The sequence below is a fragment of the Gymnoscopelus microlampas genome (genome assembly GCF_963454915.1).
Source record: "Gymnoscopelus microlampas genome assembly, chromosome: 10".
In the NCBI taxonomy this organism is placed as follows: domain Eukaryota; kingdom Metazoa; phylum Chordata; class Actinopteri; order Myctophiformes; family Myctophidae; genus Gymnoscopelus; species Gymnoscopelus microlampas.
The window spans coordinates 6409870-6437166 of record NC_139947.1 but is presented as its reverse complement, the minus strand read 5'-3'; the positions used below and the strand labels follow the sequence as shown (position 1 = coordinate 6437166).

General features: G+C 40.1%; 1 protein-coding gene across 2 annotated transcripts; it reads left to right on the top strand.

Annotated features, from left to right (window-relative positions):
* Positions 1-1316: 1316 nt before the first annotated feature.
* On the top strand, positions 1317-24509 carry slc35a2 (solute carrier family 35 member 2). 2 transcript variants are annotated; one of them, XM_084070232.1, is made up of 7 exons: positions 1317-2097; positions 5821-6003; positions 7382-7533; positions 12251-12373; positions 13558-13785; positions 15536-15933; positions 23477-24509. In XM_084070232.1, the coding sequence occupies exons 1-7, from the start codon at positions 2064-2066 to the stop codon at positions 23502-23504; spliced, it is 1146 nt and encodes a 381-aa protein (XP_083926358.1). In that variant the 5' UTR covers positions 1317-2063; the 3' UTR covers positions 23505-24509. The 2 variants fall into 2 exon arrangements, with proteins under 2 accessions (XP_083926358.1, XP_083926359.1); XM_084070233.1 differs by lacking the exon at positions 23477-24509 and having other exon boundaries at positions 1318-2097; positions 15536-18218.
* Positions 24510-27297: the final 2788 nt, after the last annotated feature.

Below are 27297 nucleotides of genomic sequence, written 5' to 3'. Positions count from 1 at the left end.
GAAAGAGTTCAAATAACAGGAAGGCACTGTCAAATCAAATATACAAAGTCCAGTAAACGCATGATTAAGCAGAAATGCTTCTCGTGCAGGTGGAAAACATCCTGCATATAAAAAGCAGCAGGTATATAAAATCACATTATCATGCATGGCTAAAGTTAAAGATCTTCCTTGCTCTTAAGTTCTGACTTGTTTGGTTGTTAATAGGATGTTTTTTTTAATTATACATAGAGAGCCAGGGATGGAATTTCACAGGGGCCATGGAAGTCGTGGCCCTCCGTGCGCCCCTCAGTTTGGCCTTATGACCTATTGACCTTCAGAAAATGATCAGCTCTGAGGCCACTGATTTCAACGTTTTCTCCTCTATGCCATTGGTATAAGTGTATACAGGGTATCTTCGCATTTCTACAGTGATAAGGGCTTTTTAATATACCTAAAAAATAAAATCAACTAATAGACCCCTTAACAGACGACGTCACACTGATAAGAACACACTGATGCGCGCAACCAGTATGCGCAATGAAACCCATTCTGTCTCGGTCTCGCTAGGACGCGCCTCACTAGCCAACACACAAGAGGGGGTTGGGGTGTACTGAAACCAGCACACCCCGAAACAACAGGTTGGGAATTGATTGCGTGAAACAATCACCTGTGCGTCCAGTCTCAATGTTAGTAAACAAATAATTGGTCTATAATAAGACCATTACTATGTCAAAAGGAACCAACAAACAATACTATAAAAAATTGTCAAACATTGGCCATATTGTCAAATATTACCTACCAAATATTTTGAAAATAACTGATCTGAGCTTGTAGATCGGCTATTTTCACAATATCTGTGGAACCGACTAAAACTACATTTTATGCCTCAACTCCTACAATTGCTTGTCTGGGTGGGGGGTCCCCAGTTCAAATATGATTATTTTGGGGAGTCACAGCCTGAAAGTTACGGAATGCTTGGTCTAGACACCATGTCTTTCATTGAGATTCTGAATTCTTATTGGGCAAACATCAAGTGAAATGGTGCAATAGTGTGCACCAGTGGCGTAATAATAAAAGTTGAGTAAATGCACTTAGTTACTTGTTGCCACGCATGCGACGAAGGGCTTGGAGGAGGGGGCCTACGATGCCCCTCCTTCGAACGTCAACGACCAATAGGATCACTCCTACTTTTTTTCCCCAGCCATAACAGCCAATGTGATCGCAGCTACCTGGGAGTCAAGGAGTCAACCAACCCAAGGAAGCTTATTTAAGGAAGGGACAACGACGTCATTTCCTCTATCCCGGCAATTCCAGCCCGTCGCACTGAGTGTCGCATCCCCCCGACGTCCGGCGTGTCTTTTCCTTAATTAAGTTTCCTTGCAACCAACAAGGAAGTGTTTGTGTTGCTGAACAGCATCTGTTCTGTGATGTTGTGGTGGAATTAAAGGACACTGTAGGTTCTGTTGGACCGTCCGTTGGGACTGAGCTGCAACAACATGTCTTCATGAGGGAAGGCTTTTGTTCCTGGGGAAACAAACTGTGGCGTAACGCCGGACCGGAGGACGTCAGTACAGATGCAGCAGTAGGAAAACCACTAGGGTGTTACGCGCAAATCGGTGACCCCCCCCGTCGGATGTTTTACTCTCGAGGTTGCCTTCTTTTTCTTTTTTTTTTCTCTCGTGCAAAACGCCTTCTTTTTTTTTGGTTTAATCCTATGAGAAATTTACAAGAAATTGTGGAAAACAACAATCTGAGTCTGAGATGACGAGACTCCATCAGGATACTTGTAAAAGAGACATTTGATCTGGCAATGGGACTATAACTGGTAAATTAAAGTAATTTAGATAAGATAGCACTCCTTTTGCTATTCTACGGACCCCCCCCCCCTTAAAAAAATATATTAATTCTATTTTATGACTGATGCTGAAGAGAAAGGCTATTTTTTCCTTGTGAAAAGAACCATTGGACCTTTTGGTAGCTTGTACCTGTACGTACGGGCAGGAGAGAACAGCGACCTCTGCAGGAAGTAACCGAATTGTGTGGGTCACCAGTCTCCGTGTGACAGCTGGTCGTTTGTTGCCAACATGGCGAGTCAGGCCGGGGAGCGAAAACAAGAAGGTAAAGGAAACATAAGTAAATAACATTAATAATGCTAATTCTTGTTGTTTTTTGTGTTTGTTTTACTGCCAGAGTTGCAAAAACATTCCTAACGTTAGTTCAGGAGCTGAATGTCAGCCACTGGACACGTTTAAACACGTTTGTTTGAGGTAAATGCTTAAATGCAAGTATAAGTGTGAATGTATGGTCAATGCTTAGTAGCTTTAGTAGTGTACTATGTGTTCTACTGTGTGACGTCACGTTACTACTAGTATGCACTACTGCAAAGGTTCTCAAAGTGAGGTCCAGGGACTCTCAGGGGGGCCTTTAGGGGGTTCTAAATTGACCCTTACAAGTCTGTAACTCTTGACAGTGTACACATGGAACCAAATGGACCCGGTAGGGTCCATTTGGTTCCATGTGTACACTGTCAAGAGTTAGGAGAGACCTTGAAATGGAGAGGTTTGAGATACACTGCACTACTGTGTATTGTGGAGTACTAGTGTACTACTACTGTTTGTGTAGCAGTGTGGTTCAACGTGGGGGTCATTCAGGGGGTCCCTAGCTTTGTGGTTGATCTTTAATCTTCACCATTATTACATGTACAAGTAGATCACTGCTAGAGAACGTATGAGAATGTCTGTTTTCACTATTATTATCATCACTAATACAGTCTGTAAAGCAACGCTGGACCAATAAGCACAGACCAGTGGTGATTCTGAAACCTTTTCATGTCAACGAGGACCCCCACAGACATTATGTATTTGGCCACAGACCCCCCACCTGAAAATATTTTGTGCCATGGCACGGACCCCCCCTCCCCCATACAAGATTTGCGTTGTTAAGATGTTTCAAAAAAATGTCCAAAATGTTTTCCTCAAGATTTTTAGAAAATAGATCTATACGCTGACAGCAAGTCAATGCATTGTGACAATTTGTGAGCTTGTAGAGATTGGCCAATAGGCTCTATTCACAGCAGCCATATTATGAAGACATTCACAGGTGATGCTAATGAAGGCTCTGTTCCATTCTGGTCAAACAGAGTCGGTCAGGGGGCTGATATTGTGTGCATGTTGGCTCACTGGAAACACTCTGCTACACCAGTGGGTCTAAAGTTGGGGTCATGGGCTTCCAAATGGCCCCTTATGGGTGCGTAACTCTCAGAGTTATGGGGGTCGTGGAAACCACTGTGCTACACTAAATGGAACAGAGCCTTCATTAGTATCATTGGTAACACCTGTGAAGGAAGTGATAATATGGCTGCTGTGCATAGAGCCTATTGTGGTCAGTGCGTGGCCTTACTTTTTATTTTTTGTGTTATCATGTTTATTTGTTTTTAACTGTATATGTGTGGTGTTTATTTATTGTGTTGTTTGTTGCACCACTGTTTGTCCAGTGTCTTGAGTCTTCAAAGGCATAGTGTAGTAACTTTGCCTTGTGTTTACATAACAATATATATTTCAATTCAAACTTTATTCCAGACACACAGGGGGTCCATAGAGTACATGCAACACAACAAATACAATCATTGAAAAAGACATATAATCATACATGGATGCTGACTCTCCAGTGTTTACGGCAGCCTGGACGAGTACCGTAGACAGCTCTTCCCAGGATTGACTATATCCTCAATAATACTGTTCCTGGACTCATCCAGGCGAGATATGAAGCCATACATAGAGTGCCTTAAGACAGCCTCACAAGTGTGGATTCCACATGTTACAAACAAGTGACTGGCAGTCTGGCACTATGCCATCTAGGGACCGTAACCCATTAAGGCCTGATGTTCTAAATCCTAACAGTTTGAAAAAAAAAAAACATGTTTTTATGTCAGTGGTTCTCAAACTTTTTCATGTCAAAGACCCCCACAATGATATGAATTTGGTCGCGGACCTGCATCTCAAAATATTTTGTTCCAGGGACCACCAGAAGCAAAGATTTGAGTTAGAAATGTTCGCTTAAAAATATATATATATTCAAAGATTTGCACATATTTTAGCGATTTTTCAAAAATAGCAGATCTACAAGCTCGTAGCGCGGCACTCGGTGCCGCGCTATGAGCTTGTATATCTGCTATTTTTGAATAGCCCAAAGTGTAAAATAATGCTTTTTAGCTCAAATCTAAAAATGACACAGTTCCAGGTCTTAATGGGTTAAGTAGTATCCTCAGGGCGTCATTGTTTATATACATTATTTTACACATCATTTCCCAATTTTCCCTCTATAACAGCAGTCATCAGACACTATAGAAGTGTGGTGGTGTTTACCTGTAGAAACACACTGCCCTCTCACTGTATTTGGTTTGTTTTGGTAGACAAGGGTGTTTTTGGGCTACCAAAACAAACCGTGAAAACACCAAAATACAGCAGTTTTCTTTCCACAATGGAAACAAGCTGTAGGTTTTTTTTTTTTTAAAACCCATTCAAACCAGGAACCGGGAATCTCTGTCATTTTTTGATTTCTATGGGCTGTTCAAAAATAGCAGATCTACAAGCTCATAGCTTGGCACCGAGTGCCACGCTATGAGCTTGTAGATCTACTATTCTTTTGGAAAAATCGTGGGTCTTTGAATATATATAAATTTTAAAGCGAACATTTGTCACTTAAATCTTTGCTTCTGGGGATTCTACAAATGTATTCTAACATCCTAACTAATGTTGCTGTAATATCAGTGGTTCTCAAAAATCATATGTATTTGGCCGTGGACCCCCCATCTCAAAATATTTTGTTCCAGGGACCCCCCTGAAGTTGTTACAGAGTTAAAAATGTTCGCTTTAAAAAATATATATTCAAAGATTTGCACACATTTTCACTATTTAAAAAAAAATAGCAGATCTACAAGCTCATAGCGCGGCATATGAGCTTGTAGATCTGCTATTTTTGAATAGCCAAAGAAATCTTAAAAGTGACACACAGATGCGTTCCCGGTCTTAAAGGGTTAAATGTTTATTCACGTCGCCGTTTTCAATTGTTAATAAGTTATTCAATTCAGTAACTACTTGGGGCCCTTGAAATGAAATGAAAAGAAAGAAAAGTGGAGGACAGGATTGGTGTGGGTGTGGGTGTGGGTGTGATACAGGATACCCGTTATGTGTGTGTAACAGGTATCCTGGTATCAACTACAATGCTATCATATGTTGTGTAAATCAGACACACACACACACACACACACACACACACACACACACACACACACACACACACACACACACACACACACACACCCCTACTTGTTCTACCTGTTCAGTGCTTACATGTGTAGTATAGGAGCCACACCCCATACCTTTCTGTGTAACTTAATGGACCTAAAGCTGTAAATGATTGAAGTTAGTTTATTCTGTATAGTTACGTAATGTGTGTGTGTGTGGGTGGGGCCATCATTCAGTCTATTGGGTCACAAGAAGGGATAAGGCTTTTTGGGTCCGATCACGAATGTATTTTTCCCCCTCACAATCGACCAATAAGGGTTAAATTGTAATATTTCCAAAATTCTTTTAATTCATTTTTTTTTTTTATTTTATAATGAAGCTTTTGTAAAAGCTTTTTGTGTCATATGTCCTTAAACAAATACATTTTTTAAAACATTGCAGATCTACAAGCTCATAGCGCGACGCTCGGTGCCGCGCTATGAGCTTGTAGATCTGCCATTTTTGGATTGCCCAAAGAAATAAATCTTAATGGCTTAAATAGAAAAACTGAAATAAATAAAGTTTCCTGTGGTGTTTTACTTCCCGTTTCCTGCAGCCAACAGGAAGTTGAAGTACATCAGCCTGGCGGTGCTGGTGGTCCAGAATGCGTCGCTCATCCTCAGCATACGCTACGTCCGCACGTTGCCTGGCGACCGCTTCTTCACCACCTCGGCCGTGGTCATGGCGGAGATCCTCAAGCTGCTGACCTGTCTGCTCATCATCGTCATGCAGAAGAGATGTAAGTAGCCGGGACGCCCCAGAAAAAAAAGATCAAATCTCGCTGTATGTAATGTGCAGCTTTTGTATACGATATTAACCCATTAAGACCTGGGACGCATCTGTGTCATTTTTAGATATGAGCTAAAAAGCATTATTTGACACTTTTGGCTATTCAAACATAGCAGATCTACAAGCTCGTAGCGCGGCACCGAGTGCCGCGCTACGAGCTTGTAGATCTGCTATTTTTTGAAAAATCGAGAAAATTAGTGCAAATCTTTGAATATATATATATATATATATATATATATATATATATATATATATATATATTTTTTTTTTTTTTAAACCGAACATGTATGATGTTCCAGGGGGCCCCTGGAACAACATATTTTGAGATGGGGGGTCCGCGGCCAAATACATATACATTTTGGGGGTCCTTGACATTAAAAAGCTTGAAAACCACTGATATGGTAACATAGGTTTTTTTCATAAAAAATTATTTAGAAGACCTTTTGTAAAATCGGAACCTCAGGCCTCAATGGGTTAACCACTATTCTTGAGTGGTGCCAACCACTCCTATATCTGACTTTGTCCGTGTGTCCGTATGTATGTATGTATGTCCAATAAACAACATCAATACCAATACAGGGCTCATCAAAGGCACCACTCTCTTCACACAGGGTGTGATTTTTTTTTGTGGTAAATGAACGCCCTACTTCACACTGCAGCGGTCGCGCAAAAGCATCTAAAGTAGCCGATTCGCAAGCTCGAAATGCGGTGCGAAGCGACGCCTTTTTGAGCTTGTGTATCTGCTACTTGAATAGGCTCTATGCACTGCAGCCATATTGGGAATGAATTTGGCCCCTTCCTTACTTCCTTTTACAGGTGTTACCAATAATACTAATTAAGGCCCTGTTCCATTTAGTTTGGCATAGTGGTTGTCTTATTTTCAAGGACCCCCATAACTCTGAGAGTGTACAAATGGAACCAAATGGACCCTTACGGGTCCATTTGGTTCCATTTGTACACTCTCAGAGTTACACACCCACCATAAGGGGCCGAGTGTTTCTAGTGAGCCAACATGCACGTTATCAGCACCCTGACCAGAATGGGACAGAGCCTTCATTAGTTTCATTGGTAACACCTGTGAAGGAAGTAAGAAGAGGCCCAATTTCTTTCCAATATGGCTGCTGTGCATAAAGCCTATTTGAAACCTGAAAAGTAACTGAATTTCCTTTTGTGTGTGTGTGTGTGTGTGTGTGTGTGTGTGTGTGTGTGTGTGTGTGTGTGTGTGTGTGTGTGTGTGTGTGTGTGTGTGTGTGTGTGTGTGTGTGTGTGTGTGTGTGTGTGTGTGTGTGTGTGTGTGTGTGTGTGTGTGTGTGTGTGTGTGTGTGCAGGTAATCTGAAGCAGACGGTGTTGTTCCTGTGTGACAGTATATTTGTCCAGTACAGAGACACACTGAAGCTGGCCGTCCCCTCCCTCATCTACACGCTGCAGAACAACCTGCAGTATGTCGCCATCTCCAACCTGCCTGCTGCCACCTTCCAGGTAACTATTATAACACACACACTAGAGCAGGGGTCTTCAACAGGCCAGAAGACCCCTGCCCCCCCTTCTTTCTTTGTGTGATAGGATATGTATTTTTTTTTTTACATTAAGCACTTGAACCATACCATTCCTATTCTAAACATTTTTGATCTACAAGCTCACAACGCCTCGCAGCGCAAAGAGGTTTAGTGTGGGCTAGAGGGGAAAAAAGAGCAGACCAAGTACAGAGCCAAAGGTCAAGTTTACTAAGTATTGACGGTTTAAGTGGTTAATCGGAAGTGATTATCTGGCCACATGAGGTGTCCAAAGATCCAAGTAGTTCACCCCAAAAAATGACTTGTTTTCTATCAATTACGCACCCCATGAAGCATTGAATTGTCGCATTCCTAAGCCAATAATAATTGATGACCGGCGGACTCAATGGAGACTCTTTGAGTCTCCTACCGGGTACATTAGCATCTTTCCACCGTTCATGAAATTATTGGCTTGGGAATTCGACAAAAACGAAAAAGTCTCCATGAAAATGGCTACGGTATGTAGCTTCCGACTTCCCAGTAGTGTTGCTGCGATCTACTGTGTTATCGGTATTAAACGGGGTGCGGGCACCCACAGATTAGGTTACTTGCACACCAATAACATTTTTTTTTTTTTTTTTAACAATTTAATAAAAAATGTTATTTTTTTTGCGGCACCCATGTTCTTGTAAGCATGTTATCACTACTTAATTCAGTTTATGGGTGGTAAAAGTATTATTATTATTATGAAGTGACTGACTGTTCTGTCTCCGTCTCTGCACCTGGGCTGCTGCAGCGAACACACTGCGGAGCAAGTAACAGCTGTGTCAGATTTCACATACAGGGTGGGTGGGGGTGGGGGAGGGAGAAACATCCAAAGTTTAGTTGAACGCTGCTTTGAACTCTGTACGAGTTAATACTTCAGTGTGCACAGTACGAGTGCCTCACAACAACCCGCAGACTATGTGCTCTCAATTAATCGTATCATTATTATTTCCCGTTTGTGTCTTGAACAACACTGACGAAGGCTGTTTGAGCAGTTTAACCCATTAAGACCTGAAGCCGATTCTACAAATGTCTTCTAAATCCCAACAGTTTTCTGAAAAACGTACGTTTCTATATCAGTGGTGCTCAAACTTTTTCATGTCATGGACCACCCAAAATGATGTGTATTTGGCCGCCGACCCCCATCTCAAAACGTGTTGTTCCAGGGACCCAGGGATCTCAAAAACTAAGGAGCTTTGCATTGACTTTAGACTGTCACCACAATCTCCCCGGAAGAGCCTGACCAACGGAGAGACAGTAGAGATTGTAAAAAATTACAAATATCTGGGTACAATAATCGATGATAAACTGAAATTTGACCTCAACACGGACATGATGTATAAAAAAGGCCAGCAACGCCTATACTGTCTGAGAAAATTGGCTAAGTTCAATATCGACAAAACTCTGATGAAACTGTTTTACTGTGCCTACATAGAATCTGTCATTTCCTTTTCTATTATCTGTTGGTACGGTAATCTCTGTGTCAAGGACAAGAATTCCCTGGGTAAAATTGTGAAAGTTGCCTCCAAGGTTATTGGTACAAACATGAACAGCCTTGGACTTCTCTTTAATAGACAAGTAATCAAAAAAGCCAAGTCGATTCGTTCAGATACTGCTCACCCACTTAACACCGAGTACGAACTCCTTCCTTCGGGCCGTCGCTTGCGGACCCCCAGTGCCACAACAAACAGGCACAAACTGTCCTTTATTCCCATTTCTATCGGCAGTCTGAACTCGGTCATGGAGAAGCCAAGGAGGAGATAGCCTTTAGTTAATACGTGCACCGAGCAGTCTCCTTGCTGTCCACGTATTCTTTTCAATGGACATGTACAATGCACTGACTGAATAGCACCTTACACTTTGCTCTTTATGACCTAATGTGAACTCTATGTACCGGCTATGGATGTTTTACTGTTCTGTTTTGTACTGTTTTTACTGTCTGTTTTAATATTGTTGTACTGCACTTGATGCTATATGCTGCAAACCAAATTGCCCCTCGGGGACACTAATAAACTTGAACCTTGAACCTTGAACCCTAGAAGCAAAGAATAGAGTTAAAAATGTTTGCTTTAAACAATACATATTCAAAGATTTGCACACATTTTCAACATTAAAAAAAAAAAAGCAGATCTATGAGCTTGTATATCTGCTATTTTTGAATAGCCAAAGTGTAAAATAATGCTTTTTAGCTCAAATCAAAAAGTGACACAGATGCGTTCCAGGTAAGGTAACACACATGGAACATGCGTTCCAGGTGTGTTACCACCGGTATTACCGGTGTTGACACGGCAAAACAGCATGCCACTGTGGCATCAGGGCGGAACATAGTCTTTGAGGGGTAGAAGGTCAAACTTGTTGAACAAGATTCACTTGTTTCGTGGGTTCATTTAGACACTTTAGTTCAGGAATAACCAATACCATGTATTAACCATTTACCATGTATTGCATATAACCATTTACTGCAATAGTAACCATTTACTGCAATAATATTGTATTCAGATTTGGCAGGGTGACTCTGCTCATGTGATATTACAGATTACCTGCTCAAGCAGGACAACAAATCTGAAATCACAAATACTCCCTGAGCAGAGCATGAAATGCAGATATAACATGAACATGACATTTGAACCTTCAATGCATAATTAAACTGACTACCACGTATCATAGCACAATCCATAGAACCACAGTACAATTCACAAATCATCCTTTTAACAATAAGAACTAAAAGTTCACACGGAGGAGGCCGGGGAGGTGGAGGAATTTTGACAGCTGACAACCGGCGCTGACAGCTAAGCACGTAGTAGAATGAACGGAGAACCAGAGGGCTGCTTAACCCTTTAAGACCGGGAACGCATCTGTGTCATTTTAAGATTTCTTTGTCTCTATAAAAATAGCAGATATACAAGCTCGTAGCGCGGCACCGAGTGCCGCGCTACGAGCTTGTAAATGTGCTATTTTTTTTTTAAATCGTGAAAATGTGTGCAAATCTTTAGTTTGAATATATATACTTTTTTAAAGCCAAAATTTTTAGCTCAAATCTTTGCTTCTGGGGATTTTACAAATGTCTTCTAAAGTTTTTTTTTTTCCTAAAGTGTTTTTTTAATTTTAATTTTTTACTTATGTTGTTATATTTTCAATGGTTTTCAAACTTTTTTCATGTCAAGGACCCCCAAAATAATATGTATTTGTCCACGGACCCCCTCCCATCTAAACATATTTTGTTCCAGGGACCCCCAGAAGCAAATATTTGAGTTAAAAATGATTTGCACAAATGTTCAAGATTTTTCAAAAAAATAGCAGATCTACAAGCTCATATGAGCTTGTGTATCTGCTATTTTTGAATAGCCAAAGAAATCTTAAAATGACACACATGTGTTCCCTTCCCCGGCCTTAACTCATCCACTGCCACGGACGTAAAAAACGTAATTATTCCCATTTACCAATCCTGCCACGGACGTAAAAAACATAATTTTTATTTTTTTCAATGTTTTCATTTTTTTTTGCCCAAAGACCAAGGAGATATGATTTTTCGAAGGAAAAGACTCCCATCCACTTCCTTGTTAACTTAAAACTTAAAAATTCTGTATCTCAGCTCCTGAGTACTTTTTTTTTTTTTCAATGAAAAATCTCTGGCAGTGGGCAAACGCGGCCAGCAATAATTCTGGCAGTGAAAGAGTTAAAGGGTTAAATGAAGTGCCAGAGATGCACTGTGGGAATGAGGGCGTGAGTGAGATGGCTTGTAGCGAATGAGAATGACGTGAGTTTGAACGTACTGACTTGTGGGATTACGTATGAATTAGCTTGCTAGCGAATGAATGGGGGGTGTGGTGGTGGGGGGGGGGGGGGGTCCGGGGAGAGTGAACATAGCATATAAACCTCCTGCCTTCCGTGCCTACATGAACTATCGCTACGCTGAATTTGTGTTTAGTTTGTACTCCCTCCTGCTGTGACTGACTGGCAAGTGTGACTGAGTTCTTGTTGTCCTAGTCAGTCTTCTTTGTGTAATAACTGGATGGGGGGGGGGCGCAGTACCAATCCCGAACCTATGAACCTATACTGAGGGGGCCATGGTGGCCATTGAATTCCTGCCCTGTTGTATACTCTCAGAGTTAAAGACGGGGTGCCGTGATTTTCAGTGATTTCTCCCCCCCCCCCTAAAACATAATCATCAGGTATTATGGTTATACTAGGAGGAAGATTTATTTCAAAAAAGTGTACAGAAATTGTTAAAATTATGTTTTTATGTGGACACGCCTCCAGTTCATTAAGTATACCTGGTTCTCACCTTAGAACCTCCTCCACCACCTTAGCACCACCCACCTGTCCTAGTCCCTCCTCCTCCTCATGCCCACACCTGTTGTGTTATGATAATGAGGGGGAGGGTATGTTTTTACTATGTCACTAAAGGGCTGTTTTTCTATTGGCACGTTTGACCCTCAAGGTTTCAGCCTCCAGGTAGAAACTCAAAATAGTCAGAGAAGACATAAAACACCATAAAAACACCACCAGGGGGCTTAATGAAGTTCTATCAACCTCATAGACACAGGAAAAACAGAAAAAGTGCAAAAGCATGTTACCACCTCTTTAAATTAACACTTTCTAGTGTTGCGTTTCAGTGTGTTTTTGGGGTGTGTTGACTGTAAGTGTGTCTCATCTAGGTGACCTACCAGCTGAAGATCCTGACCACAGCGTTGTTCAGCGTGATGATGCTGAGGAGGTCTCTGTCCAGAGTACAGTGGGTTTCTCTGCTGCTGCTGTTTGCAGGGGTGGCTGTCGTACAGGTTAGTGTCATCATTATGATGATTATGATTATTATTACAAGTATTGGCATAAGAATGTACTTAAGAGCAGAATGGTCCATTACACAATCATGTTATTGGATTGTAATTAGTAATGCATTAACGTGTTTATCACTGTGAAGCTGGGCTGATTTTAATGACTTTATATGCTGCAGGGTAGATTAACCCATTAAGACCCGAGGCAATCCTTAAAAAGATTCTAAATCCTAACATTTTTTTGAAAAAAAATCAAACACTTTTTTCCCCAAGATTTTTCAAAAAATAGCAGATCTACAAGCTCATGGCGCGGCACTCTGTGCCGCGCCATGAGCTTGTAGATCTGCTATTTTTTGAATAGCCAAAGAAATCTTAAGTGACACAGATACGTTCCAGGTCCTAATGGTTTAACTTATACAGTCATAATACATTATCATTTATCACTCAATGTTGGTTTTGATTGATTGAATATTTTATTACACAGACATGTAAAAACGGCACGAGTACAGTCAAACACTTTGTCTAAAAGGATAACGCCAAAAAAGTCCTTGCGGTCTTGTTTCCATTGGGGTCCTAGGTATTCAATTCATCAACATAAAATAGCGCCAAACATTCAATATCATCACAAATATAAAACACTATATGTACAGAGTAGAAAAAAAGGGCGGGGGAAAGGGAATGGGGGTAAAGAAAAGGGGGGCGGGTGTCGCCTGTCTAAGGGAGAAGTGATAACTACCTCCCCCTTTGGCCTCCTGAAAGGTGAATTTTCAGGGCTGTTTTAAAGGAAGCCAGTGATCAACATTTTTTGAGGGTTGGGGTCAGGGCATCCCACACCTGGGTGGCAGTGCTGTAGAAGGAGAATTTACCCATGTTTGTTATATGGGTGGGTGGTACCAGATCGTTGTTTACGCTCCCTCTAGTATTGTGGCTGTTGTCAGTAACGTTTTGGAGGTATTGAGGGAAAAGTTGCATGAAAACCAATCCCATTTTGTTATAATAATCTAAATCTGCAAAGTAACTAGTAACTACAGCTGTCAAATAATTGAATAAATTAAATGGTTACTTTCTACCGTTATTATTGTTGTTGCTGTTATTGTTATAATTATTCTTGTTACTATTATCTTTTATAATGTGTATAAGTGTTATTATTGTGGCTGTTTATAATATAGTTATTATCATTGTACTTCCAGGTACAACAGGAAGGCCAGAAGGAATCGGGCTCCGATTCGACCGGTCAGAACTACTCCGTGGGGCTGGTCGCCGTGGTGATCAGCTGTCTGTCGTCGGGCTTTGCGGGCGTCTACTTTGAGAAGATCCTGAAGGGAAGCTCCGCCTCCGTGTGGATGCGCAACGTGCAGCTGGGGCTGTTCGGCACGGCGCTCGGCATGCTGGGACTGTGGTGGAACGACGGCGTGCAGGTAGGCCCCGACGCCATTTATTACAACATCGCCTGATCACAATTATTTGAGATAATCGCAATTATTTGTGTATGCATTCTGTGTAATATCTGTATCTATATTCAATATTCAATCCCAGAACGCATCTGTGTCATTTTAAGATTTCTTTGGCTATTCAAATATGGCATATCTACAAGCTCATAGCGAGTATAATCTACAAGCGTTGTGAGCTTGTAGATCGGCTATTTTCACAATATTTGCCTCTTTCTTATAATATTTGGCCAATGTTTGACCAGTTTTTATAGTGTAGTTTGCTTTTGGGGGGTCCCTGGAACAAAACATTTTGAGATGGAGGGGGTCCGCTGCCAAATACATAATCTAAAAATGTTTTCTCAATTCTAACAGTATGTTGCTATATCAGTGGTGCTCCAACTTTTCCATGTCAAGGACCCCCAAAATGATATGTATTTGACCACGGACCGTTGTTCCAGGGACCCCCAGAAGCACAGATCGGTGTTAAAAAAGTTCGCTTTAAAACATATATTATATTCAAAGATTCGCACATTTTCCACGATAAAAAAAAAAAAGCAGATCTACAAGCTCATAGTGCTATGAGCTTGTATATGTGCTATTTTTTAATGGTCAAAGAAATCTTAAAATGACAGAGATGCGTTCCCGGTCTTAAATTCATCTATTGGAAAATAGTGGAAATAGCTACATCTACAAGTTTGCGATATGACACGACGTGAACTTGTAGATCGGCTATTTCAGCAATTTGTAAAAGTTTTGGGAAAGAATACAATTTTTAAATATATGGCCTTTTGTCCATAGTACCGTACATCTTTTTTTTTTTGATTAATGGTGCCAGTCATTGTCAGTCATGCAATTGCTGTTTAAAAGCCTAAAAGGCAAACTGAAAAGTAATAGTGATTCACATGTACTTTTTGATATGTTTATGCCAAAACCACAAACAAATGGCACTTATTTTACAACAATTAACGGTTGACTAAAATGTCATGATCGTGACAACCCTAAGTTCTGCGACTCTCCATAACCCATATTTTCATAGCCATTATTCTATGCATTACTTTTTCGTTGAATTGAATAATTGTGAAACATTTTTTTATACATTTTTTTTCAACATCAACAAATCGATGGTGTCATGCAAAAAAAGGTGAAAATAGCTGATCTTCTGTGAGCTTGTAGATCGGCTATTTTCACTATTTTGGAATGTTTTCAAAAGCGTTTGAAAATGTTAATCTACAGCAGAGGTTCTAAACCTTTTTCAGGCTGTGACCCCCCAAAATAATCATATTTGAACTGAGGACCCCCCACCCTGATAAGCACCTGGAATGTAGGATTTACATTTTGTTGTTTGACTCTAGATAAAAAATGTTAAAATGGCCGATCTACAAGCTCACAACGCCTCGCTTTGCGAGGCGTTGTGAGCTTGTAGATCGGCTATTTTCACAATATTTGCCTCTTTCTTATAATAATTGACAATTTGGCCAATGTTTGACCAGTTTGTATAGTGTAGTTTGTTGATTACTTTTGATGCAGCGATGGTGTTTCTTCTTTTCGTTTTCGTTTTCTGGGGACCTCCACAAAATCATGTGGGGACCCACCTGGGGATCCACAGGTTGAGAACCACTGATGTACAGTATAATGACTTACCCATAACAGATTATTTCATAAAATTATCGCTTTTTTTTTTCTATAATCAGTTAAATTGATTAGTTCTAATTAACCCTCGCGCCCCTTCCTTCCCCAGGTGGCCGCCCAGGGCTTCTTCTTCGGCTACACGCCCATGGTGTGGACGGTCATCCTCAACCAGGCGTTCGGCGGCCTCCTGGTGGCCGTGGTGGTGAAGTACGCCGACAACATCCTGAAGGGCTTCGCCACGTCCTTCAGCATCGTGGTCTCCACCGTGATGTCGGTCTACCTGTTCGGCTTCCACGTGGACCCCCTGTTCGCCGCCGGCGCCGCCATGGTGATGGGAGCGGTCTACATGTACAGTCTGCCTAAAGCCGCCGCGGCGCCATCGTCGTCGTCGTCATCGTTGTTGTCGTCTTCGTCGTCGTCGTCGCTGGGCTCCTCGGAGGCGGTTCTAGGAGGAGGAGGAGCCAGGACAGACGCCGGAGGATCAGACATGGACTCTTTCCTCCCCAAGTCAGTCCTGATCAAATGAGACACAAAAAACACTAAAACGTTTCTCGTGGCTTTTTTGTTTGTTTTTGTTTCATTGATGATCCGCTCCCTCCCTCCTTGTTTCAGACCAGCTAGGCTGTCAGATCCAACAAAAAAAACAATGAGGTCTACCTTTCTTTTTCCCCCGCTATCTATCTAATCTATCTAATCTCTTCTTTCTTTCTGAGGCAATAGGCTCTATGCACGGTGCACTGCAGCCATATTGGAAGGAAACCAATGATACTAATGGGAGGCTCTGTTCCATTTCGAGTAGCACAGTGGTTCTCACACTTTTAAATTTCAACGACCCCCATAACTCTTGAGTGTACAAATAGAAACCAAATGGACCCTTACGGGTCCATTTGGTTTCCATTTGTACACTCTCAGAGTTACACACCTGTAAGTGGCCATTTAGAAACTCCCTCAAGGAACCCTGAGGGTCCCTGGACCACACTTTGAGACCCACTGGTGTAGCAGAGTGTTTCCAGTGAGCCAACATGCATGACATCAGCATGTTTGACCATGAATGGAACAGAGCCTTCATTGATTGGTAACACCTGTGAATGTCTTTACAATACGACTGCTGTGCGTAGAGCCTGAGCGTGATCTAGTATGAGAGTGACGACACTAGCGTTGACTCCCATTGTAAGAATGGAATGCGGAAATGCCCGTTCTAACTCAATGAGATAGTTCCAATGTTTGGAACTATAGCCCATAGCGGCCCGCTTTGCGGCGAGATCAAAGTGTGTCATAACTCTCTCTCTCTGTGGGTCTGGACTGGAGCCTATTAGTTGGACGTTGAAAACATCCTGAGAATCCTCAATTCTCTCCTCTCCTCTCACCTCAACTCTCGTCCTCTCTCCGTTGTAAGTCATTGAGTCTCATGCTGTTCTCATGTGGAACCAAGGGAGGTTTTCAGGACAGAGAGGAAGAAATTGGAGGAGTTCTTGATGAGCAGATGATTTGGTAGGAGGACAGACAGAAGAAGAAGACAGGACAAGAGAAGAGGAGAGAGAAGGGTTACTACTAAAAGACATTCAACCCTTTTCCTCTTCTTCAATCTCTCTGAACTATAAACTAACACTTCATTCTTCTTTATTATTCTCTCTCTCTCTCTCTCTTTCCCTCTGCATTTTACTGGACGGCCAAAGACACTTCACCTTCCGTGGAACTAAAAGCCTCATTTATACTCGTGTTGGCATCGTCTCTCGCACCGAAAATAGCCGATCTACAAGCTTGTACATGGGCTGTTTTCCGGTGCGAGACAACGACCCGCAACTAAGTTTGAATCGGGGCGTAACTCGTTACTGGACTAACGTTTCTGAAAAAGCACAAGAGACACTTCTCCGTCCCTCATGTGAGGAGGACATGTCCGCGTTTAGTTTTGTCTCATCATGGCCATCTCCTGCCTTAAGTCTTTATTGCTTATGTTTTCTAAGCCTTATGAATCGAACACGGATGAATTACTCTATTATTGCAACTATAATATTTATTATCATCATCAGAGGTTTTCTAAACTGAACAGAGGGGGCTGGGGCTCTGTATGAAATTGTAAATTAATGGAAATCTCTCTTCATAACTCATAAAGGTCTTTTATGGAACCATTTAACGTGGACCTTTTTAACGGAACCAAAATGGTTTCATATGGAACTTTGTTACAGAGTGTCAAAGCTGCAACTTTCCTCTGTTCTACCCCGGATGTGAACCCAGCCAGGTCTCCTGCTTAAGTGCTGAACATGTTACCACTGAGCTAATAATAGAGCCTGCATGCTTGCTCTGGGGAGAAATTGCTCTGGGAGTGTCAAATCAGAAACGAGCTTCTGTCAAAGGTTGTGTCCAACCTAGACACAGGATCTTAATGTCAATAGAAGAGCAGAGAGACCAAATACAACCACCCCAATTGTTTGTTATATTGTATAAACATGCTCTACTATACAGATTGGACAAAATTTACATTTTATTCACAAAAAAATTACATAATAGTGTGTGTGTGCGCGCGGCCACGCACAAATAAATATAGCTCGTATAATGTTGGTTCAAAATATACAAAGAAATTCAATTTTTTTTTAATTTAACCCATTTAGACCGGGAAAGAATGCGTGTCATTTTAGATTTCGTTGGCTATTCAAAAATAGCTGATCTACAAGATCATAGCGCTGCACCGAGTGCCGCGCTATGAGCTTGTAGATCTGCTATTTTTGAAAAAATCGTGAAAGTTTGTGCAAATCCTTTAAATACATATATATATATATATATATGTATATGTATATGTATATGTATATGTATATATATATATATATATATATATATATATGTATATGTATATGTATATATATATATATATATATATATATATATATATATATATATATATATATATATATATATATATGTATATGTATATGTATATATATATATATATGTGTTTTTAAAGCAAACATTTGTAACTCAAATCTTTGCTTCCTGGGATTCTACAAATGTCTTCTAAATCCTAACTTTCTTTTTTTAAATATCAGTTTCTATATCAGTGGTTCTCGAACTTTCTCATGTCAAGGACCCCCAAAATTATGTATATTTGGCCGTGGACCCACATCTCAAAATATGTTGTAATAGGAACCCCCAGAAGCAAAGATTGCAGTCTAAAATGTTCCCTTTAAAAATATAAATATTCAAAGATTTGCACAAATGTTCACGATTTTTCAAAAAATAGCAGATCTACAAGCTCATAGTGCGGCACTCTGTGCCGCACTATGAGCTTGTGTATCTGCTATTTTTTTTATAGCCAAAGAAATCTAAAATGACACAAATGCGTCCCCGGATTGAATGGGTTAAATTATATGGTGAATGATAACAATGGATATAAGGATATTTATATAATTTTACAGTATGTTTTCACATATGGTCCCATAGACATGCATCACGTTGTTCTGGTCGTTTGACGGTAGTGTCTGTGCCTTCATCAGGGCTGTCACGATTAGGACATTTTACGCGTCGATTAATCGCTACGCAAAATAATTGTGGATAAGGCGATTACGCAATAACCGTGACAGGCCTAGCCTTCATGTCATCTGTACAAAAAGAAAAAAAGCCATAAAAGATTTTTAATTTTCTTCCTTTAGATAAATAATGTACAGATCTCAGTGCAGCTGAGTTCTACGGACACAATGTTGTCTAGAATGTTGTAAAAAGGCTTTAACTCTTGATGTAAAATATGTTTATTTGTTAATGTCGTATTGTTGTTCGAATGATACATACAGGCTCTATTCACAGCAGCCATATTATGAAGACATTCACAGGTGTTACCAATGATACTAATGAAGGCTCTGTTCCATTCTGGTCAAACAGAGTCAGGGTGCTGATATTGTGCATGTTGGCTCACTGGAAACACTCTGTTACACCAGTGGGTCTACAGTTGGGGTCCAGGGACCCTCATGGGCTTCCAAATGGCCCCTTACAGGAGTGTAACTCTGAGAGTTTGTACACTCAGAGTTATGGGGGTCGTGGAAACCACTGTGCTACACTAAATGGAACCGAGCCTTCATTAGTATCATTGGTAACACCTGTGAAGGAAGTGATAATATGGCTGCTGTGCATAGAGCCTATTGGTTGTGAAGTATGGTTGTGTAAAACATGCCCCCGCTGCAGCATCGTTTGTTTTTCACGTGGGGGACCCTACCAGCGTTGCTACCGGTCCCCGAACCACAGCTTTTGTAACTACAGTCCTGTAAAGGCTCGGAAGGTTACAGCCCCCCCCCCCCCCCCCCCCCCCCCCCCGACTAATTTGATTTACAGCACGACTTATTTTCACGACTTCAAAGGTGAAACGGAATACATCAAGCTTTATTATCGACTCATTTTCAGAGCTTCCGTTGTACAGACCGTTAAGCACAATGCATGCTTCTTTTCCGACCTCTGAATGTTTCTCTCGGAAAAGGGAGGTAGAATAACTCTACATTTTGTCATTCAGAAACTTCTGATCACATTTTTTTTCTCGGACGCTCCTGCACTCCCAGATGTTGTGACTTGTCCGAACTAGTTTGGAAAGCCCGTCGGAAACGAGGCTTTTCTAGAGTTGTTTCCGATACAGATGCCAGTATCGGGGAAAAGCTGCCGATACTGCCCAAAATGCTGGTATCGGTGAGTATGACATTACGATACCACATAATATATATCATATGATGATATATCATTTACAGCAGTGGTTCTCAAACTTTTTCATGTCAAGGGCCCCCAAAATTATATGTATTTGGCCACGGACCCCCATCTCAAAATCTTTTGTTCCAGGGACCCCCAGAAGCAAAGATTTGAGTTAAAAAGTTTGCTTTAAAAAATATATATATATATTCAAAGATTTTCAAAAATGGCGATTTTTCACGAACGATTTTTCAAAAATAGCTGATTTACAAGCTCATAGCACGGCACTTGGTGCCGCCCAATGGCTTGTATATCTGCAATTTTCGAATAGCCAAAGAAAAAAATACTATGGTTAAAGCGGTTCCACAGATGCGTTCCCGGTTTTAATGGGTTAAGCACAATACATACTCGGAAAATGTCCCGGTTCGCAAAACACTTCCTGAACCATAGTTAGGCGAGTCGGGGACACCTTGAGGTGCTACGGGTTCCAAGGAAAGGTTCTGGGACTGCCCTTTCCGAAGCTGGGAATGACGCTAGTTTGTAGTTCTATCACCTCCCCTTTCCGAAGAAAGGTCAGAGCGTCAGAAGGAGAATGGACGGCGCTTTAGAGCGGAAGTCTCTTGAGAGACTAAATTTTCAGTATAATAGGCTCTATGCACAGCAGCCATATTGGGAATGAATTGGGCCCCTTCCTTACTTCCTTCGCAGGTGTTACCAATGATACTAATTAAGGCTCTGTTCCATTTAGTGTGGCATAGTGGTTGTCTTATTTTCAAGGACCCCCATAACTCTGAGAGTGTACAAATGCTACCAAATGGACCCTTACAGTCTATACCTCTTTGTGGACAAATGCTACCAAATATACCCTTACAGTCTATAATAAGTCTGAGAGGGTACCATTTGTACACTCTCAGAGTAATGGGGTTACCTGGTCTAATGCACACAAAATTGGGGTCCTTGAAATTAAAAAGTTAGAGAACCACTGATATACTGTATATAGTTTTGTTTCGTGTCAATGAGCGTAAAAAGTACACAATGTGTATGTCCTGTTACGCAAAACGACGGTATCAGAACAATGGGATTTAAGGTTCAAAATCTGTGAAATATCCCTTTAAACAACCTGCTAATGAAACTATATATTTACAAAGTTGAGAAATAGATGATATTTGATTCATAAACAATCATATCATTTGATCCATGTATGTTGGAGGTCACTGCTGCCTTGTCAGGCTATCGGTTATTCTAATGAATTATCAATCAGATAATTTCCACATGGCCACATTGTTGCAATGGATCCACTGCCTGTCCATCCCATTTATTGATTCATTGATCTGACAGTCGATCAATAATCTGTTAATGGGAGGATGGAGGTGTTTAAATGAATGTGTCTACCTGAAGTTGAAATATCACTTTAAATGTTTTTATTTTAATTGTATTATTTTTTAATCATAAGTTTCTATTCATCTCAAAGGGAGAAGGTTTTCTTGTTTATAGATTATGAAGTAATTTCAATGTGAAAGATAGAGGATAAACATTATGGTGCTGGTATTATTATTATTATTATTATTATTATTATTATTATTATTATTATTTCTTTTGTACAAATCACCCAGCTGATTGACGGGTTGTTTATGCAGCTAAAATAAGAAAAAAATAATTTATTTAAAGAATGGAATGAAAATGTATGTGATCTGTTGAGATTGTTTATTTTATGTTGTGGTGGTGGGGAGGAGAGAGGGGAATGCAGGAAAAAAAACTGATCTGGTTTCACTTTAACCCTTTTAGACCGGGAACGCATCTCTGTCATTTTTAGATTTCTTTAGGCTATTCAAAAATAGCAGATCGACAAGCTCATATAAGCTTGTCGATCTGCTATTTTTTTTTGGAAAAATCGTGGAAAGTTTTATGCAAATCTTTGAATATATATATTTTTTAAAGCATTTTTGAACATTTGTAACTCAAATCTTTGCTTCTGGAGATTCTACAAATGTCTTCTAAATCTTAACAGTTTTTAGAAAGAAAACGTATGTTGCTATAATCAGTGGTTATCAAAAATGATAACATGTATTTGGCCTTGGATATATCAAAATATCAAAATGCTTTGTTCCAGGGACCCCCAGAAGTTGTAACAGAGTTTTAAAATGTTTGCTTTAAAAATGTATATATTCAAAGATTTGCACAGATTTTCACGATTTTAAATAAAAAATAGCAGATCTACAAGCTCGTAGCGTGGCACTCGGTGCCACGCGGTGAGCTTGTAGATCTGCTATTTTTGAATAGCCAAATAAATCAAAAAATGACACCCAAATGCGTTCCCGGTCTTAAAGGGTTAAACAATAACAAAACTTCAAGAACTCTCGCAGAGTCCCAGTATGTGGAACACGGGGAAATAGATCTACAAATCTACAAGCTTACAATGCGCTGCGGAGTGACACGTTGCGAGCTGCTGGATAATTCTATTGGATTATCCAATAGAATTATCCAGTAACATATCTATTCTAATAGATCATGAATAAAAACATCCAATTGGTTCCCATTGGAATCTCACAGGATGATTTTAATCACTCATGTGCTTCCTCTCTCTCTCTCTCTCTCTGAGACTTTTATTTCTTGTGTTAAATCGAGTCTGAATGGAGGAATGTTATCATTTTCATCTGTTTAAATGTCTCAGTTTGTAAATACAAAGTTTTATATAAACAAGAAATGATCTAACCTCTTCTCTGTATGTCGTCTTAATTGATAAATAATTTATTGTAGCGGCACTGAACGTAATGGAGGAGTTCAGAGTACTGACTTGTAGTAAATGTTTACAGCATAGTATGTTATACAATATAATGTAACACATAATGTGAAAACCACGAAAAACAAAATGTGACATCATTTATACTCCTCCGTACGATGGTGTTGCTCGCCAAAAACAGCGGATCTACAAGCTCACAGCGTGTTGTGAGCTTGTAGATCTGCTACCTTTCATTCACAAACTCATTCAATGTATTTCATGAATACACACACATACAAGATATTAACTATGTTAATGTTTACATTAGAATAGTAGATTGATTGAGTAGATTGATAGATTGATTCAACTCTTTATGTGTTTTTGTAAATGAACACCCTGCTTGATCATACAACAGCGTCACACCAACGCATCAAATGTTGCAGATCCGCTACTTTCTGCTACTTTAGAATTTGAATCCTGAAAAGTAACAGTTTTGGCGATATTTTATGGTGTTAATTTATCCAATTGTAACTCTGAGAGTCTTGACAAAGTAACACTTAAATCAACACTGAGGATTTTGCCGTGTAATCAGCCCTCTGAGAGAGAGACGGAAATATGTGAATGAATTTCATTCTTAATATATATATTTCTTTCTCTCTCTCTCTCTCTCAGGAGTCCAGAGAAGGAGAAAGGTTGCTAGGAGGAAGAATGATCCAGCTGTGAAGGAAGACAAGACAGACCGGATGAATACTTCTGTCTATCTGTGTAACCAGGTCTGACATTTCTGTTTGAATGTTATTTTTTTCAAAATTCAATCTGCTGGTTTACAGCAGCTCTCTGACTGACACACACACACACACACACACACACACACACACACACACACACACACACACACACACACACACACAGTGTTTGTACAGGTACTGTGTATTACTCACTCCATTAAAAATAACCTAAACGGATGTTCTATATATCAGGGATCCTCAACCTGTGGGTTGGGATGCCCAGGGGGAGGGGGGTCACCACATGACAGTAAAGTGACAATTTAAGGACTTTTAATACCTAGAAGAAAAAAGAAAATAAAAAGACCATTATTGCATCAAAAGTAATCAACAAACAGTATAAAACATTGTCCAAATTGTTCAAATAATATAAGGGGCAACATTTTTTTAAATTGCCGATCTACAAGCTCTCACCTCCTCGCAACGCAAGGCGTTGTGAGCTTGCAGATCTGCTATTTTCACAATATTTCAGCGTCAACCAAAATGGCGGGTCCCCAGTTCAAATGTGATTATTTTGGGGGGTCGCGGCCTAAAAGGTTGAGAACCACTGTTCCATATGAACCTTTTTAAAGAACGACAACTGATGGTTCCACGTGGAACATACTGTAGAGATACTTTATTGAACCCGAAAGGACATTATTGCATTCAACCGCTCCAGTTGCCATATGTTCCTCCATTTCATTTCACATGTGAAAGAACCACAACAGATGTGATTCCATTCCATATGACCTTTTACCAGTTACCATTTGTATTATTATTTATCTTATGGGACAGCAGTATTACAAAATCAGGACGAAAGCCGTCACATTTCTTCTGCCATCCACACCTTTTTTAACCCTGTAACACCGGTAACGTATCTGTGTCATTTTAAGATTACTTTGGCTTTTCAAAAATAGCAGATATACAAGCTCATAGCGTGGCACTCGGTGCCACGCTATGAGCTTGTAGATCTGCTATTTTGTTTTTAATTGTGGAAAATGTGTGAAAATAACACAGATTCTTTACCGGTTGTAATGAGTTAAAACCGGGAAAGCTATTGTAATTTTTGATTTTTGCGTTGGCTATTAAAAAATAGTAGATATACAAGCTCACAAGCACGTCACTTCGTGCCACACTGCGAGCTTGTATATCTGCTATTTTGGGACATTTTTAGAAAAATCTTGAAAGGCGAATAATTTTTTATTTAATTAAAAACGACTTATTTAAAAGACATTTGTAGAATCGGCCTCAGGTCTTATAGGGTTAACAGTTGTTTAGCAAAAATAGCAGATCTAACAGCATCACAGGATCAATTCATTACACATTAAAGATTCATCCCACTTGGTCCAGAAATATATAAAAAAAACTTTTAAAAAAATCGTTACTGTCGAGCAGAAACCTCTTATTTACTTGTTATGGTTTATTGTAAATCAGTGACCTACTTCATACTATAGTGTCACACAAACGTAGCAAAAATATTTTGAGCTTGTAGATCTATTTTTTTATTTGACTACCAACAACAGTTTTTGGACATATGATATGAGCTTTCCACCCGACAACGATATCCACTCCTGTTGTAGGGGTTCAGGAAGTTACCAGCACCTTGTGAGAGTTTTTTATCAAGCAGATATCAAAATACCAAATAAATATTTATCAGGTTGCATTGCATTTAAATCTAACATTTTAAAGATGACTCGTCATTTACCCATTTGTTTCAAAACCAAAGCGTGTGATTCTTACTGTTGAAGCAGTATTACAGACGGACTCCTTAAATAGTTATCATTAATTTCATTGTTTTCTCATGTTTTATTCCTGCTTCTGGACAGACTGAAATAAAATACATGCATTTCCTTTTGGCAAATATCTGATATCTATGTCTTAGATGTCATTTTAAATACTGTATTTATATATATGTATGTAACTCAAACTGTATTCTTGTGATTTTTACAAAGTGTAACACACCTTTAAGTGACCTTTCAAAGTCTCTTTCCAATGCTGCCTTACAAGTATCTCATGTAGCACAAATAATGTATAATTTAACTTAAAACTAAAGGTTCTTTCGACTGGTATGAATCCTCATGTGTTTTTTTAGATAACTCTCAAGACTAAAGCCTTTGCGACAAACAAAGTACAAATAAATGGCTTTTCCCCTGTATGAGTTCTCATGTGTCTTTTTAGATCACCAAAGCCGTGGCCACAAACTGTGCAAGTAAAGGACTTTTCCCCAGCATGGGTCCTCATGTGTGCTTTTAGATTATACTGTTGACTAAAGCCTTTGCGACAAAGTTTACAAGTATATGGCTTTTCCCCTGTCTGAGACCTCATGTGTGTTTTTAGATGATACAGTTGACTAAAGCATTTGCTACAACGTTTACAAGTAAATGGCTTTTCCCCTGTACGAGTCCTCCTGTGTCTTTTTAGATCACTTACGTGACCAAAGCCTTTAGTACAAACTGTGCACGTATAGGGCTTTTCCCCTGTATGGGTCTTCATGTGTGTGTTTTTAGACAAGATGATGTACGAAAACACAAGTAAATATTTTCTTCCCTGTGTAACTCTGCATGGAGTGAGTTCCTTTCGATGATCTCAGGTCCTGGGACAGCTCGTTGCTCAAAGACAATCTCTGTCCTTCCACATGTTGTGTGTTTAAAGGTGACTGATGTACACTAGATGGATGTGATGTTCCCAAACTAAATGTAATGCCTCAACTCCCACATTCTAAGTGCATGTCAGGGTGGGGGGTCCCCAGTTCAAATCTGACTATTTTGGGGGGTCCCCAGTTCAAATATGATCATTTGGGGGTGGTCGTGGCCTGAAAAGGTTGAGAACCACTGCATTAGGGTTGGGGTCCGTGATTTTGGACCTGTGAAGAGCTATAATGTATAGGACATAGCAGTGGCGGCCATTTTGTGGTTCCATCGATCCAGAGCGCATACATTTTTCCCATAGAGATTTAGAAAAAAATATATCAATTATTTTAAGCCTGGAATCCAGCCATCCAAGCTCCTGGTGAATTATGTCAATAAAACATTATCACATTTTGAATTTCCCTTAAATAGAAAGTAAGAAAAATATATGGATAAAGACAATATGGTCTTTATCCATGCTATAATTGTCACCTAAAAGACATTAAAGTGCTTATAGTTAGTTAAATTCCGAGAAGTCCATTTGGTTACATTTGTAGGCTATACTCTTCTTTGGAGTTACACCAAAACTGACAGTGAACCTCATGATGTCACTGTCTGGCCACGCCCACCACTAATATGCCTCTGCTATGATCACATTTAAAGTTTAAAGCTCTAGTTATGAAGGAGATACAGGAGTCAGTGTGAAAAAGCATCAAATATAATGAGACTTGATCAAACACATTGAAGACATTGTGTGTTTTTAATGTTAAATTATCAAATGTCTCCAGACAGAGAGATACAGATATGTCCATGTATGGGCATAAAAGGGTCACAGACAGACAGGTACAATGGATATACTCAGCGACAACGAGTGCAACGGGTATTGCATAAAGGCGGGGCATGCATTTCCAACTTGTTCCCAGTCTAGTTTGTTAATTGTGCTTAATCTCGTGATGAGGAAAAACATCACATGGATGCAACTGGGACGTATCATCAGTGTTGTAGCCTGGGGTCATAGGGTGTTTCGGGTCTCGCAACATACACCCTCGCCTTGGTGACCCAGCCAGGGTTGATCAAGCCCCGACTTACGTCCCAGTAGCTA